The sequence below is a fragment of the Odontesthes bonariensis genome, chromosome 11 (assembly GCF_027942865.1).
Source record: "Odontesthes bonariensis isolate fOdoBon6 chromosome 11, fOdoBon6.hap1, whole genome shotgun sequence".
In the NCBI taxonomy this organism is placed as follows: domain Eukaryota; kingdom Metazoa; phylum Chordata; class Actinopteri; order Atheriniformes; family Atherinopsidae; genus Odontesthes; species Odontesthes bonariensis.
In genome coordinates this window covers 8,728,324-8,744,981 of record NC_134516.1, presented here as the reverse complement: position 1 = coordinate 8,744,981, position 16,658 = coordinate 8,728,324, and the positions used below count along the sequence as shown (strand labels likewise).

Genomic DNA, 16,658 nt, shown 5'->3' with positions numbered 1-16,658 from the left:
TTACTACACTATTGTATTGAAGCACTTGACACGGCAATTGCAACAGTCTCAAGGCTGATTTATGCTTCAGATGCAAAGCCTCTGACGCTCGGACGCATAGCCTCTGCGAGCGTCAAAATCTTGACCACTCCCCCACGCAGAGGCTCTGCGCGCGTTCTCGTGCACCCAGAGCCCGTCTACGGAGAGCCTTGCCACTCTCCGTAAGCCCCATTGTATCGAACTTGGTTGCAGTCCCACCAGAATTCCACTGGGGGTGATCGATCGCGGGCGAGTCCAGAATGAATGGGGGTCTATAAGGCTAAACGGCTAAATATATTTATTTCACCTGCTTGTCGTTGAAACATCACATATTTTATTCTAGATTCAGCAAGTTCAATATAGATTATAGGTCGAAAGTCGAATTAATGAGTATTTATGTCCTTTCGATTTCTTTCAGTTTGGGTCGTTGTTGGCCATAACATGCTAGCATTCTGCTAATGAATGCTGATTGGTCAGTGACGGACATGCGACTGATTACGACCAGAGACCCCGCTTGATGGCAGCTGAAGCCAAAGCAGTGGATGTCCAGAATGGAATATGAAACAGAATCTTAAGGAGGACCTTCCCGCTATTGATATTTAAGTTAATATTTGTGTATAGTAACTTATTTCTTCCTGCGGGCACTTTTGTTTTCAGATCGTTATATATGTATTGTGAAAGTACATGGGTATAAATGGAATTTGAGTCTCCTATTCGTGTGTTCAACGTGTCAATATACATGGTTTAGTATTACGACCTTAAAAAGTACAGTAAATGTCCCGCTCAATAATATTAAACAATCGTTTTTATTCCGCCATTCGGAATAAAAGATAAAATGCCTCGCAAGTGTGCAGTTATTAATTGATCAAATAGTGGTAAAGGATGATCCTTCTTTTCATTCCCAAAGGACGAAAAAAGGTAACGTTATAGCTCCTGTATAAATGATCATAGGCTACCTGACTTATTAAAGGGCTGCACCTGGGACTTAAGGTTTTTTAGGACTTAGCTTATGCCATTGCACATATGGAAAAATGTCTTCTCATTGATTTCTAATCATCCGATGATTTTCAGAGATAGGGTTTGTTGTAAGCCATTGAATTTAATTTTAATTAACCACCTGCCCTATGACACAGTGGGGTTACACATAAGTTACACAAGTTCCTTAAATGAGGAATATAGTCTTGGCGACATCATGAGCTAACACAGATTGAGAGTCACATTGAAACTGCAACGAGGCAAGTTTATGTTTATGTTCCATTAGACATTCTCTGCAGTGACTCAGAACTTGCCGTAAAGCAGAACGTACGCAATCTGTAACGTCATCACCATTTTTGAAAGGGCTTTTTAGAACAGATGAGTGAACTTCAAAAATGCAATATTCAGCCGAGTGTATTTTTTTAGTCCCCCCTTTTGAATGCAACTTTCAAATTACTTGACAAAAAATTATATCCTGAGAAAAGTGGATTTTTAGGGTGCAACCCCCATAGACCCCCATTCATTCTGGACTCGCCCGCAAGCGCCCTCACATGGACAGAGACACCATTTCAGAAACCGGAAGTTACCGAGAGTGGCAGTTCTCTTCCATTAGACATTCTCTGGTGCACCTCAGAAAAATCCTGAAATCAAAAATTACACTTCCTGAATCTATTTCTAGAGATATGGTAACTTTTGGAGTGTTATTGGAAAACAAAACTATAGAACTCTGTTGTAACCTTATTTTTTGTTTGGCCAAATTTTTTATTCATAAACAAAGAGTGCTAAGATCATCCCCAGTCTTTAACATATTTTTATCTGAATTTCAATTATATTTAAAATCTCTGAAATGTATTGAATCATACGAAGTCCTGATGGAATTTTTGATTGAATTGCCCACCAATGTATGTCAATCCTAATATACAAATCCCCTTGCTGTAAAAAAAAAAAAAAAAAAAAAAAAACGTCGGACGGACGCAAACCCACGCAGAGCTCAGGCGGAAGTGCGCAGACAAAAGCGGCTGTGATTGGTCCTTGGTATGCCTTTCCGGTTGTCTGTGTGGCTTCCTCCTTTGCATTTTTGCCAACTCCAATAAAAGAAGCTGTTCTTCTTCGATGTCGAGCAACTCCAGATCCATATCTTGCACACGCGCCATTGTTGTTTTGAAAGATAAACACTTCCGCCACAGATTCTATAATACTAGGCTGTGCTTCCGCCAGTGCCGCCGAAGTTCTCGCGAGTTCTCGAATACTTTTGGGGGGAAACTGCTGTGCGTCCCTAGAAATTCCAGACCGAGGTTGCAGAACCATAACATGAAAAGTGGTTCGCGACCAGAGCAAAGCAACACGTCAAGATGATAGAAGTAGAACTATAATCTGCCCTTCAGGATTAAACGACTCTTGTTTGGATAGGAACCAAAGTTTACACGTCTGTTTCCGCGAACCTCGCGGATTGTCGGACCCCTACAATCTGTGGATTGTCATTGGTTTTCGCCGAACCGCGTCATAGCTCATTACCATAAAGTTGGCTTGAGTTTAATAGCTGGAATCCGCTCTGGTCGCCCAGTTAGCTCTAGCCTGGGTGCCAGCCGAACTTTAGCCCCGCCCATAAAAGTTTTGGTCGGGAAGTTCGGTCTGGCTCTGCTCAGTAGTGAAATCATTATGCCCGACCAAGAATTGGTCGGACCAATCAGATTGCCAGGGCGGGCTTTATACGATGATGGACAGATGATCAACAGGGACATTATCGACTACGTCAGTAAAGAGCTGACGTAGTCTGGCATCGAGTCTGTTCTACAGGATCTCCACATTGCATTCATTTTGAAAGACGAACAGAGGAACGCGATAAAGGCTTTTATCGATAGAAAAGATGTTTTTGCCGTCCTTCCTACAACAAGTGTGTGTCGCTTAATCTACGTCACATACTACGTTGCTCTGATTGGTTGTAGGTCTATCCAATTGAGCGAAGAGGCATTTTTTCTCCTGGTTCGGTTGAAACACGCCCCATACCCAAATCTCTATTGAGCGGTATCAGACTCACATTCTGACTAGAATCGTGAGTATGACGTAGTCAGGCTAAGTTAGCTCACCCTCCATAGAGAAATAATGATTTCCGGCGCTCCGGTAGCGTAGGTCGCTCTTGGTGTACACGCAGCATCAGTGTGGCTGCTGTGGAACAATGTTACAGCTCCCCCTGGTGGCAGCTCTGTTATCTTACAGAGCTCAATGCTGATAAACACACACACTCTGAAGCTTTTAACCCTCAGAGTCAGACCAATCACCAGCGACCCTCAGATGCTGTATTTTACTCTGTTACAGCATTTACACTCAGCTCACCTCTGAGGGGACGGATGTTGGGCTGATTTGAAGATAAGAGGATGCTCCATTGACCGGTTGCTCTTAAAGGACACACAGCTGGGTCCAGGTTCTGCTTCAGGTTCAGGTTCAGATTCAGGTTCCAGTGTCTGATGGATCCTGATAGAAAAACATTACAGGTCAATGATGTCAAAGCTGAATGCATTTTAAGTTAAATATCTTAATCATGTATTTTACTTTTTGTCAGATGAAAAGATTCTTTTGAAATTAATCAAATCTTCCTTTGACCGGTCGCTCTTAAAGGACACACAGCTGGGTTCAGGTTCAGGTTCAGGTTCTGGTTCAGGTCTCTGGTGGATCCTGATGGGGAAAAAATGCTTTTCAGCCAGCATGCATGATATACTTAATAACCTCTAAATCAATGACCTGATGTTAACTTACTCTGCTTTCGAGGCCTGTAAGCTGAAAAGTGGGAGATCCTTCTGCAGTTCGCTCTGTGAGGACCCACTCCTGGATCCAGGTCTCTGTCCCTTCCTGTGAATAAAGGTGGTTTGGTGATGTGAGCGCTGAGCTGGGACATGGAGAAGAGTCATGGACAGTTAGAGATGGTCACCTCACCTCTGAGCTTTGCTCTGGTTCTCATGTTCCCCACACAGAGAGGTTTCAGTGTCCTCACTCTGATCCATGCTGCTGAACTCACATCAGCTCACACACACTTTCTACCTTCTTCTGCAGAGGAAACACACATCATTCATCTGCACATCAACCCACATCCTCCTCTCCATCATTTATGTAAAAAGATCAGCTGCTCCTCTGATTGGCTCCGATTCTCTGTTCCACACCAGTCTCTATGTGTGCACGTCGTGTAAGGCAATATTTGAACCTTATTCTAAATGAAAACGTCCTGTATTAATATTCCCTGTTCCAGAGCATAGTCCGTTCAGTGACTCACTCCCAGCATTAGCATCCTCAGGCCAAACCGTTCAAAACAAACAAAACCCTGATCTGTAAAACAAGCTGGAAGCAAGAGATGGCCTTCTTAACCCATTTAGGCCTAAAACGGCTGGAAAAGAATGCCTGTAAAGATTTCAGAAAGACCCCCTAAAACCTGAAGTTTTTCTGGAAATTCAGCAATTGTGTCAACGCCTACTAAATGATTGATTTCTCAGCCTCTGTAGCAGATAGAAACAAAATTCAAAAAGTATTTGAGAGCTTACACCTGTGGCTTTCTTTGGAAATTGAGTTTATTTACACACACCTTCACGAAAATAGAAAATGTAAAAAGTAAAGTGCAGGAACAGCACTATTTTCAATAAAAAAACAGTAATAAAATTAAATTAAATTTGATATTTAAATTATTTATCTATTTATTTTATCGCCAGTAATCTCTGGCGATAAACCACAGAGAGGTTTTAGTGTCCTCACTCTGATCCATGCTGCTGATCTCACATCAGCTCACACACACTTTCTACCTTCTTATGCAGAGGAAACACAGATCATTCATCTGCACATCAACTCACATCCTCCTCTCCATCATTTATGTGAAAAGATCAGCTGCTCCTCTGATTGGCTCAGATTCTGTTTCACACCATCCATCCATCCATTATCTATACACCGCTGAATCCGTCAATCGGGTCGCGGGTGGGCTGGAGCCTATCCCAGCAGTCAATGGGCGAGAGGCGGGGTACACCCTGGACAGGCCGCCAGTCCATCGCAGGGCCACATAGAGACAAACGAGACAAACAACCATGCACGCTCACTCCTAAGGACAATTTAGAGATGCCAATCAACCTAACATGAATGATTTTTCGGACAGTGGGAGGAAGCCGGAGTACCCGGAGAGAACCCACGCATACACGGGGAGAACATTCAAACTCCACATAGAAAGGCCCCAGCTGGGTGTTGAACCTGGAACCTTTTTGCTGTGAGGCGACGGTGCTAACCACCACACCACTGTGCTGTTTCACACCAGTTTCAGTTTAATCATTATTGTCATTAAATGTGTTTCTCAGCAAAGTGATGCTATAGAATAAAAGAGATATTTTAAATGAATACATGCAATAAAAGGTCAAAATTAACCAGAAAACTTTTCAAAACTCCAGTTCCAGTAATTTGACTCTTCATACAGAGAAACTTATATCAGAGACGCCACTTAAACCTGTTTTTCAGGTGATGTTTTCAACAGATTTTCAAAAGAAAAGTATAAAAAAAAAACATCTCTAAGATACTTGAAAAGGTCACAAGAGAAACAATTTTCAGCTAATCTCCAGATAAATGACGTGTTGTTGCAGCTCTAATTCAGCGACACAATAAAGCAGATGTAAAACATGCTGAAATTTAAGTTTGTTTGTGGGATAAAGAGACATTTTTAAAGACGGGAAAGTGAACACACAGACACAAAGATGGAATTTAAAAAGCTTGAAAAACCTGTCTGACTCACTGAGTTACACAACGAGAAAGCCACACCTCCATCCAGGGTGTTACCTTTAGTCTTTAAGAGATAAACAGCAGAGAGTTTCCGTGTCTGACTTCAGTGGAAGAAACCGCAGTTATCCCCACAAATTAAAACACAATGTGATTTATTTTGGCAATAAAACCATAAAGAATATGTTTCTAACAACAATTTAAATGATAATCATGCAGATTTTTCTTCAAAGTTCTTCGAGTGATCAAACTGGACCTGAAATAAGAGGTGAACATGTTCCCCAAACATTACAGAGCAGAAACAAACAGGAAGGTTACTGAAGACAAAGTTCAAACTCACAGTTTGTTCAAGCCAAGTGTTGAAGAAGACGACGCTCCGCTCCACAGACACAGGTGAGCTGCTTCCTGGAATCAGTCAGAGCTCTAACCCTGATGGGGGCAGGACAGGTAGGAGGGAGGGCAGGACAGGTAGGAGGGAGGGGAAGCAACAGGATCAGATTTCATTTTCATCTGAGTTTAACAGCAGCTTGTAACCTTGTTGGGATTTGTTTTAAAATGAATAAACTTCATCAGTCTTACTCTCACTCCTGACTCCTATCAGCCATCATCTGCTTATTTCCTCCATCATGTCCTCACTGAGGAGTTATCTCATATTAGGGAGGGATCCCGATGGAGGTCAAAACGGTAACTGAGCATCTAACAGCCAGTCTGGGACTGGGAGGCATCCTGCTTTGGTATCAGGTAGACTGGTCATGTTGACTCTGAAGCAACAATCAGAGGGAGGGGGGAACATGCTCATTAATATCGCTGATGTTGGAAAGAAAGAGAGCATTTTCTTTCCATCTGAGCAGGACTGAAACAGATGACCTGGCTGAGCATTCCCATAACAATTCCTTCTTAATTTTAAAGCTTTAAAAGTGTTCTGACACCTCTGATACTTGTGTTTCTCTGAGTCCACACTGCTTTCACACATAGCATGCCTTATCTCATGATGACTGTGTTTGTGGAGAGTAACACTTGTCCGCGGTGTACGAGCAGTGGGGATAGCTCTGCTGCATCTCCCCTCCTCCCCATTTCAGCTGCACTTTAGCTATCACAGTCAAATTACACAGCATGTTGCACACCCTTGGGTACGTGGGGCTCTTGATCCTGGGCTCGGCAGATAATTGACACACACATATCTGCACAAGTGTAACCAGTCTGAAACCTCTGCGTTGTGTTAAGGTTAGAACGAATGGAGACCACACCGCTGCTCTTTCGAAGGTCTTTATTTTCCTCCACCTTTCCTCACCGAACATCAGAAAAAAAGAGCCGCGATTACAATGACACAAACATTAGCACAAAAAAGGAAAACATGGAGCATATGACAAAATAAAATGACAAATATAAATGACAAAAAGGGAGCTTACCTTTCCTCACCGAACATCAGAAAAAAGAGGAAGAGTTTAGGAGGGACCGTGTCTTTTGTCACAGATGTTGCCCCCCCATGAAATAATGTACAGAAACCAAAAAAGAAAACAAAAGTTCCACCTGACTAGTCTTATAAATGTCATAAAAACAATTAAAAACAATAATTTACTGGAATTATACACAAGCCTAATTAACCCTTGTTACACAAGCATTCATTCACGTGCTGAAGATGTGGAGGTGGATCAGAGTGTCAGAGGAGACTCTGTAGAAGGACAGAGTGCCAGCAGGACGGTCAACATACACTGCTGCTCTGTTAGAGACAGAGGAGGAGGAGGAGGAGGAGGAGGAGGAGAAAGAGGAGGAGGAGGAGAACAAAGAGGAGGAGGAGGAGGAGGAGGAGGAGGAGGAGGAGGAGAAAGAGGAGGAGGAGGAGAAGAAAGAGGAGGAGGAGGAGGAGGAGGAGGAGGAGGAGGAGAAAGAGGAGGAGGAGGAGAAGAAAGAGGAGGAGGAGAAGAAAGAGGAGGAGGAGGAGGAGGAGGAGGAGAAGGAGGAGGAGGAAGAGATGATTGTTTCTCTCTTATAATCTCTTATTTACCTCCATCAGAGCAGATCAGACTCCAGGGGGGTATTTTACGAAGCTGGCTTAGTGGAAAGCCTGGCCTTTCTCGCTACTTCTGGCTAAACTTAGAGAGAGTTCCGTTCCATGAACATGGCTTATTTGAATGCCCGTTGAGTAACCATGGTAACTTATGCTGCTGAACTAGCCTAAAGTTGAAGCTTAGCTTAGCTACATCTCAAAGAATGTCCGACCGGCTGAAACAGACTCCGGAAAGAAATGTTCACCTAGAATTCTGCGCTCCCGCAACTCATGTCTTGTCTAAAAAACGAAACAAAAACTGTGGTTATCATACTTTCACTGTCTCGAAAAATCAATCAGTCGGTGCCAGTGCAACTAAAGAAACGCAACTATACACACGTATTGAGCATGAAATTAAATGAGAGAGAACATGGTATTCATTAAAACTAATCAATACCTAACAAACATCCGATCTACACCCACGTAGGACCAGACTCAGAAAAATGTTAAGAGAGTCTGGCTGCAGACCTGCACTGTCAGGACCCACAGACCTGAACTGTCAGGACCCTGTTGCAGACCGTCACCTGCACTATGAGGACCGGAAGTTGATTCGAAGCCTTTCAAAATAAAAGCGTGTGTATCGGAAGCACGTATTTTTAAACTATTTTAAACGCTATATTTTTCAAGAGGTCCTCACAAATGAATTAATTAGTTAACAGTACGACATAAAATCTATCAATTCCCGGTCTATTGTTTTTATTTGTATTGTAAACTTTTGTTTGGTCACTGCACACATTTTCTCTTAGGCTCATATTCATAAGCCAACATCTCACAAGATGCCATAGGCCTATACTGTACATTTTATTGTATACTATAGAGTAAGTCACTGCTATTTCATTATCATTTCATTTTGACTTTATCGCACTGCTCTTTATATATATATATGTATTTGTTTCAATTAGTTTTTCTGTTGTATTATTCTGTATTTTTATCCTTAACCACCATAAATTTCATGTTTGGTTCTATGTCTATGCCAATTATGTTCTTGTGCTGCTGGAACACCTTAGTACCACTAAATAGTACCCTAACTCTTGATATCTACAGTATAATCTTAGTCAAATTATTAAGGGATCAATGAGAAAACATAAAAAGCACACCAAGTCACAACATGATCAAATGTTCTGTAGTGTTTATTCAGTCAAACATTCACAATATGACAAAAAATCTTTGTTTTTGTCGACTACCTGTTCACAAAATATAAACATATCGTTAATATTGTGAAATATCATTTTGAAAGGCTCCAGGATCGCTTCTCTTTCATCCTCGTCCAGTTCTTCGTTCCACAACCTCCCATACTGTAGAGCAGCCTCTGCCTGTTCCTCTTCCCCCATGCCCAGAACGTCAGGCAGGTCCAATCTGGCAGACAACAGTGGTTTGTTGGTCTCAGCCCACTCTGCTGCATGTCTGCAATTTTGAAGAATGCGATCTTCAACCGAGTCCTATGGAAAAGACAGAAAGAAAGATGTCTGTCCTATAGCTGCCACACCAACAGTATCTGACCAATAGATACTGTGCAAAAGCTTACGCCTTCCACTGGTGTGTCCACATCAGCAAGTCTGGCTCTCTTGGAGACCTCTGCCTGCTGCTCTTCTTCCTGAGTACTCAACTATTAATATGAATACATGCATTATACATACTTTATACTCTTACCTGAATTTGTAGTCCAGTTTTCTCTGTCCAGTTGCCAGGATTTAGTGACTGGGATAGGTTTCTAAAAGACAGAAAGTGAGGTGTCAGATGTTCTTCACTGCAACCTACATTCCCTTCATTTTCCTTTTACCCTTTTACAAACCAAACCACAACCTGCCAGAAGTTAGAAGCGTTAGCTAATACTTATGAGTACAAACAAACAGACAAATACATTATGCTTACCTTTACATAAAATGCCACCTTTTGTATGTGCCTCTAAGTGGCTCTGCAGCTTGGACAATTTTGTTGGTTTAAATTGTAGGCACAGAGGGCAGTGAAACAGTTTGCAACATGACGTGCAGCGTTCGATTTTGGGCGTAGTGCCGGCGGTTGTTATTGAAATATGCATCTGTAAGAGACAAATAATGTCGTAATAAGTAAAACTAAATTGTGTATATATATATATATATATATATATATATATATATATATATATATATATATATATATATATATATATATATATATATATATATATATATATATATATAAATGGCGCATTTAAGTGAGCACTATCGATACGATAACAACGCTAAAGACTAGCCAAAAGTAAAAAAACCTGATTCTTTAAAATTAATATAACTTTACAGTATATAGTTATTGAAATATGCATCTGTAAGAGACAAATAATGTCGTAATAAGTCAAACAAAATTATACAAGTCAGCACTATCGATACGAAAAATGGCACATTTAAGTGAGCACTATCAATACGATAACAACGCTGAAGACTAGCCAAAAGTTTTTAAAAAAACACTGATTCTTTAAAATTAATATAACTTTAGATATAGTGTGCAACGTAACGTTCCAGTGAATAAAGACTGTTTCTGTTTCTTCGTATGAAAGAAAGAGTAGTTTTCACTCGACTTTTACTCACCTCGTCGTCTCCACAGTTCAAATGGGGAACGAAAAATACGTGCTCCTCACTTGTCGCTTCGGGTCCTCACAGTGCAGGTGACGTCACAGTGCATGTCTGCAACTAAGGGTCCTGACAGTGCAGGTCATGGGTCCTGACAGTGCAGGTCTGCAGCCAGACCCCTCTCGAAAAATGGGGGACAACATGGGTGTGCCAGCTGCCTCTTTGGGTGGCACCGGCACACCCTGGCACAGCCGGGGCTGCGCCATTGCATCACATATATTCATTATACACTCACCGGCCACTTTATTAGGTGCACCTGTTCAGTTGCTCTTCAACACAAACAGCTGATCGCATGGCCGCAACTCAATGCATTTAGAAGCTGTGGCGCAAAAAAGGGGGATGCACTATATGCGGCGCATAGGGGCGCTGCACGAGAGAGGGGGGGGGGGGGATTTTATGAATCTACTTCAAATAGTCTCTCTTCTTTGCAACGTTTCTCTACAACGATGTTGTAGCGGACACTTGAGTTTCTGTAGGTTGTCTTTTAGGCGTGTTGAATGGGTTTTTTGGGGTTCACTCCTCAGCTGCTGGACTCCTGTCTGCTCCTCCAAAGCGCTGAAACTTTCTGCTGTAGCTAACCCTTAAAAACATGGAGCCTCTTGTGTTGGTGCTTGTGGACAACTTTCCTGTTAGCTGGAACATTTCAGAGTTCTCCTCAGACTGGATTCAGTGGACATAAAGGTGTCTTTAACAGAGGGAACGAGGCTGCTCTGCTCTCTGGGTTCATCTCTGTGCTTCAGCCCGGCAGGAGCAGTCAATCAGGGGGCGGGGCTTGTTCCAAACGCTCAGCTGCTCTCCCATTGGTTATTGCTTGTGACGTCAGAGACGGACAGAGCTCCTACTGGCTCCTGAAGCCGGAGCAGCGGAAGTGTTTCTGGAGGAATGGCAGCAGAGCCGCTTGTAATGTTCACAGCTTCTGTTTGACACCTCAGAGTTTATAAAACTCATACAACACCATCAGAACACATGGTCACCACATGGACCTTTAGAAGTTCAGGCTTTCTAAACACACACATCAGTGCAATCCAGATGTTTTTCACATCTTTTCAGGGTTTCCTGCTTTGGCTTCATAACTCAGATGGAATCAGTCAGTGAGAAACACAGCAGGCTGTGAAAGAAAGTAAAGGTGTTCACCGAGGCTGAACCTGAGGGACGCATCACTGAAATGACTGAGTGTTACTCCCTTCAGTTGGAATCACCAACACAAGTCCTTCCTCTCATGCACGTGCATTTATTTGCACATGGCTGTGGTCAGTCATGCTGTGAGAACTAGAGAAATGAAAACAAACAAATCATAAAGTGAACTTCACAGGATACAAAGCCTTTCCAAAGAGAATAAACATTAAAGAAACATCTCCAGCACAAACAGCTCCCATAATGCGCTCCATTTGCTTGCAATGTGCCGTGTTTGCATGCAGTGAAACAGGTGATGTGAAAGCGTCGGTGCAGCATCTTAAACACGTGGGAACATCATGTGAACACCACTCTGCAGACCTCATTGGCCGCGTTAACTCAAGGGCAGCAAGAAAGGAAACTTCCAGCGTTGGGTCTCATCCAAATCTCCGAAGCCTTATTCAGCAGCTTCATGACGTCATCTTCAGAGTAATGTTGCGGAAATTTTAGTAAGGCACAGAGTCAGTTATTTTCTGAGGAGATAAGATGCTTTTAATAATATCTTGCAAGAGAGAACAACACAGAACAGAGTTCAGAGTTGCTCTGACTCTTAGACGAAAACAAGTCAGTTAATATACAGGTTAATACGTAGTCACTCCTTTGATATGTTCAAGACTTTGTCTATCTTTCCTCCCTTTCTCCAGCCAAGGCACCTCTGTATCGTGCCATCTTCCCTGTCAAACTCCTTAAAGTTGTTAAATCATAAGAGCACAATACCCTCATTGAAAGAGGGAGAAAAGAGAAAAACAAGTGTCTTAAATGAGTTATTACCGGGTGATACAGAGTAACACTCATACAATGTATATAGGAATTAATTTTTCCCTTACAGTAACACGCCAGCTGAGGAGCTCTGCTGCTCGTGGGCTGAGTGCGTCTGAATAATGCCCCGCCCCTCTACAACACAACAACACTCCTTCCACTATTGGAACATCTCTCCGGGACGCGGTTTAGAACTCAAAAATATAAACTCAACAAGCAAATAACACAGATGTAACTTTTCTTTGTCCTCTGCAGCTTCTCCTGCTCTGGTAAAAAACCACAGGCCCCAGCCCAACCCATCCTGGTCCTATACCAGTCCCTGTGCTTATAGGAAATGGACCCACAGTTCTTCCTGTCTAACAAAGAAACAAAGAAACACAAAACAAACAATTATTAACCTACAAATAAACTCTGTCAATAACTCCCCAAAAATATAAAATAAACTAAGAAAACATTTGAACAAAATTCAAAGTAATAAAGATCAGGAATAAATAGCTCCAACAGTATTTATATTTCCATGATTTATTTTACCCGACTCACAGCTCACAGCTCTCTCTCCCTCTCGGCTTTATTTTGAAGGAAGCGGGAGTTCATTCATTCTGTACATAATTATTACGTCATCAGTGAATGCTTCATGATTTAACCGGAAGTCAGATCACCAGTACCATGGTACAGCGAGAACTATAAAGTCTGCTCTGTTTCAATTTACTGTCACATGAAGTAGCCACGTTTTAGCACCACATTCACTCATTCTCTGCTTAACCTTTAAACTAAATATAACCGGAGCTAACAGAGATGCTAGCTAACTGCCGCTAACTAGCTAGCTAGCGTTAACTGTAGCTTAGTTTACACTTGAAGAAACCTGCGCCTTTCACACAAAGACGCCACCAACTTATTTACATTTAGTCACTCCTGAGTAAAACAAGTTTCAGCTGTTAACAGATCCAACAGCTTTTATTTTACGTCTGTGAAGTGCAGCACAGCGTTAACAGCATTTTATTGTTAAAGGTACCACCGGAAGTGTCAGTCATTTGTAAATCTCCAGCTTTACCTTTTCTGTAGATACCATCTGTGGTCACTAGAGGGCAGAAACGCCCTGCTCACAGCATAAAGACTGAATCTGCAGACTGCAGCTGGCTGCCTTTAGCCTGGCGACGCCATCCTACGTACTTCCGCCCAAAGATTTTGGCTCCGCACATAGTCTGGCCAAATCCCCCTACCTCGGTTCGCTCAGTGTTTTGCCAATCAGCAAACAGTTGCGAGTGGTGACGCAGAACTCACGCGCGGAGTCCATTGTAGTCCATATAATTGTAGTTCAACCGCAGCGGAAATAAACATGGCGACGGAAGAACGCTAGAAGTTATCCATGAAGTTGTCTCAACTCTGGAGATCATTACACAATTAAAACGAGAGCAAGAGGAATGCCTCGTCAATTTTGTTAGTGGCAAGGATGTCGAAGCTCTCCTTCCAACTGGCTTTGGGAAAAGTTTGATTTATCAAATGGTACCGGTATAATGAAAGCGGATGTGGGAAGCGTGATTCGCGAGCTAGAGCCTCGCGAGAGTAAGCATGAACCTCGGCGCATAACCAACGTCATTTCTAAACATTATGATTGGTTAAGGGAACTCCGTTACTCCAATGAATTTACGTTGCTGGGTAAGGTCCCGCCCTCCATGGAAACGGATTCCTCCTGGGTTTTCCCAGACTGTTTGACGGAGTCAACAGTCGGTGTAGGTGCAGAAGTCGACTAGCAGATATTCTTGGCTTACACGTGTCCAAAAAGCTGTTGTCCTTAAAGATCCACTTTAAGTCCAGGTAACGTTAGAAAACATAGAAATTTATTCCACATGTGTCACTCAAGTATCCATACACCTGGCTTTCAATTCAATATAGGACGGGACACGGTAAAAAACCGTGTGTCTCCACTGCTGGTCTGACGTTCACAACACAGGTGTAACTTCCCAGAGTGCGAAGCTGCAGCCTCTTAAAGTTACAGTACCGCCAGTATTAAACTTAAATGAAAAAGCCTGTATTAAACAGAAAATATGAACAAACAGCCATATTCAATAAAACTTTCTCATCAATGACAATAAGAACAATATTCAAACTTAAGAATATAAAACATATAGTTAAATTACTTAAGTAAAGATAAGAAATCAGCAAATCTGTACTTGCCTCATACATATCCAGCCCCTAATTGTTCTCTAAACTTAGAAACAATTACAAACAACATGAATGATATAACCATGGGGCAATTAAATATTAAGAACAATCCTAAGGCTTGTCTTCTTTCTTCAGACATGCCGAGAACAGTCTTTACCTCTGTCTCATACTGCTTCTAGGAGCAGACAGACCTTGGTGATGGGTCTGACTAGTTCACTGGTCTTAGTTTTTAGACGAACCCGGCGAACAAGTCCATGTTCATCTGGCAATGCTTCAATGACTTTGCCAATGACCCATGAGTTTCTTGGTGCAGTCTCATCCACCAACAAAACAATGTCCCCTGGCACAAAGTTGCGTGACACCCTTGACCACTTCTGGCGCGTCTGGAGCTCAGGCAGGTACTCTCTCACCCAACGTTTCCAAAAAAGGTCCACCATATATTGGGTTTGCCTCCATCTTCGACGTGCATAGAGGTCCTCCGGCCTGAAAAGTCCTGGAGGTAGAGATGGCTTGGTCCTCAGTAGTAGGAGGTGATTTGGGCTGAGTGCCTCTAGGTCGTTGGGGTCACTGGAAGGGGTGGTAATGGGTCGACCATTAATGATGGCCTCAGCTTCACACAGAAATGTTTGGAGGCTTTCCTCATCCAGATTCTGAGTCCTCAGGGTAGCATTGAGGATTTTCCTGATGGACCTGATTAAACGCTCCCACACTCCTCCATGGTGAGAGGCAGCTGGGGGGTTGAACATCCATTTTATGCCTCGTTGAAGCAATGTGTCCTCTATTTTTGAGGTGTTCCACTCTTGAATAGCCTTCTTGAGCTCTCGCTCTGCCCCAACGAAATTGGTCCCATTGTCAGAACGTAGCTCCACAACCTGACCTCTTCGTGAGATAAACCGGCGAAGAGCATTAATGAAGGAGTCTGTGTCAAGAGATGCAGCCACTTCCAAGTGGACGGCCCGAATGGCTAAGCAGGTGAAGATAACACCATATCTCTTCACAGTAGCCCTTCCTCGCTTCACTTCAAATGGACCGAAGTAATCCACTCCGGTTCTAGTGAAGGGCGGTTCATCAGGTAAGACTCTGTTTCGTGGCAGATCTGCCATTTGTTGCTGCCCAGTAACACCATGTAGCCGTCGACACACAAGGCACTTGGATAAGACTCTTCTTATAGCAGCACTGACATTCGGGATCCAATATTTTAGACGCAGCTTGGATAGGACATGGTTGCGTCCACTATGACCTACTTCCTTGTGGACCTCCTGAAGGATGAGCTCTGACACCCGTAGGTCTTTGGCCAAGATAGCGGGATGTTTGGATTCTTCTGGCATGGCTGCGCGGTTGAGCCTGCCTCCAACTCTCAGAATACCGTCTTGAAGAATCGGGTTTAGCTTGTAGATGCGGCTATTCCTTTTGATAGGTTCACCCTTTTTTAAGGAGCTGATTTCCTCTTGGAACTTTTTTCTCTGACAGTGGTGTATGATCTCCAATTCAGCTTCTTTCAGATCATCTACTGTGAGGGTTACTTTGCTGAGTCTTGTCTTGTAGTTCACCATAAACTTGTGCAACTGTCGTATTTGTTCATCCTTATCCATGTCAGACAGTGCAATAGTTGCTCTTTGCTCCTTTCTCTTCTTGACCATGCAGAGCAATGTGTTCCTCACCTTAAGAATCCATGCCACTGCTTTCTTAAGGCATATCCATGAGGAGTAGTACTCAATAAGCGTCTGCATTGCCTCAACCTTTTCTCCTACTGCAAGAGCATTTATGGTGGCATTCTTCTTGATCTCTGGATCAGCGTTGTTGAGATCTTTCAGACGATCAGGGTTCTCTGGCCAGTTGTCAGACGACTGGGTGAGAAAGACAGGTCCCGAGATCCAGGCATGATTCTGCACAAAGGAATTCACTTTCTGTCCTCTTGATGCACAATCTGCAGGATTCAAGCATGTGCTGACATGCCTCCATTGAGATCCTGTTGACACCTTTCGAATTTCCGCCACTCTATTGGCTACGAATGTGCGGAATCTTGTCATTTCATTGTTAATGTACTTGAGCACAGCCGTGCTGTCTGTCCAAAATATTGAGTTTGCAAGCTGTAGCTCCAGTTCCTTCCTTATCAGTACATCCATGCGCACTGCCATAGTCGCCGCTGTCAATTCCAGGCGCGGGATGGTGGTGGGCTT

The 16,658-nt window shown here is 42.9% G+C and overlaps 1 protein-coding gene across 1 annotated transcript in view; it reads right to left on the bottom strand.

Moving 5' to 3' along the window:
* The window catches only part of LOC142391563 (uncharacterized), a 251,014-nt gene that overhangs the window by 35,541 nt on the left and 198,815 nt on the right, over positions 1–16,658 (bottom strand). The window contains exons 4-5 of the mRNA XM_075477417.1: positions 3,544–3,666; positions 3,328–3,465 (exon numbers count right to left, since the gene is read on the bottom strand). Of these exons, the coding sequence (XP_075333532.1) occupies positions 3,328–3,465; positions 3,544–3,666 (261 nt within the window). The remainder of the gene's footprint in view (positions 1–3,327; positions 3,466–3,543; positions 3,667–16,658) is intronic.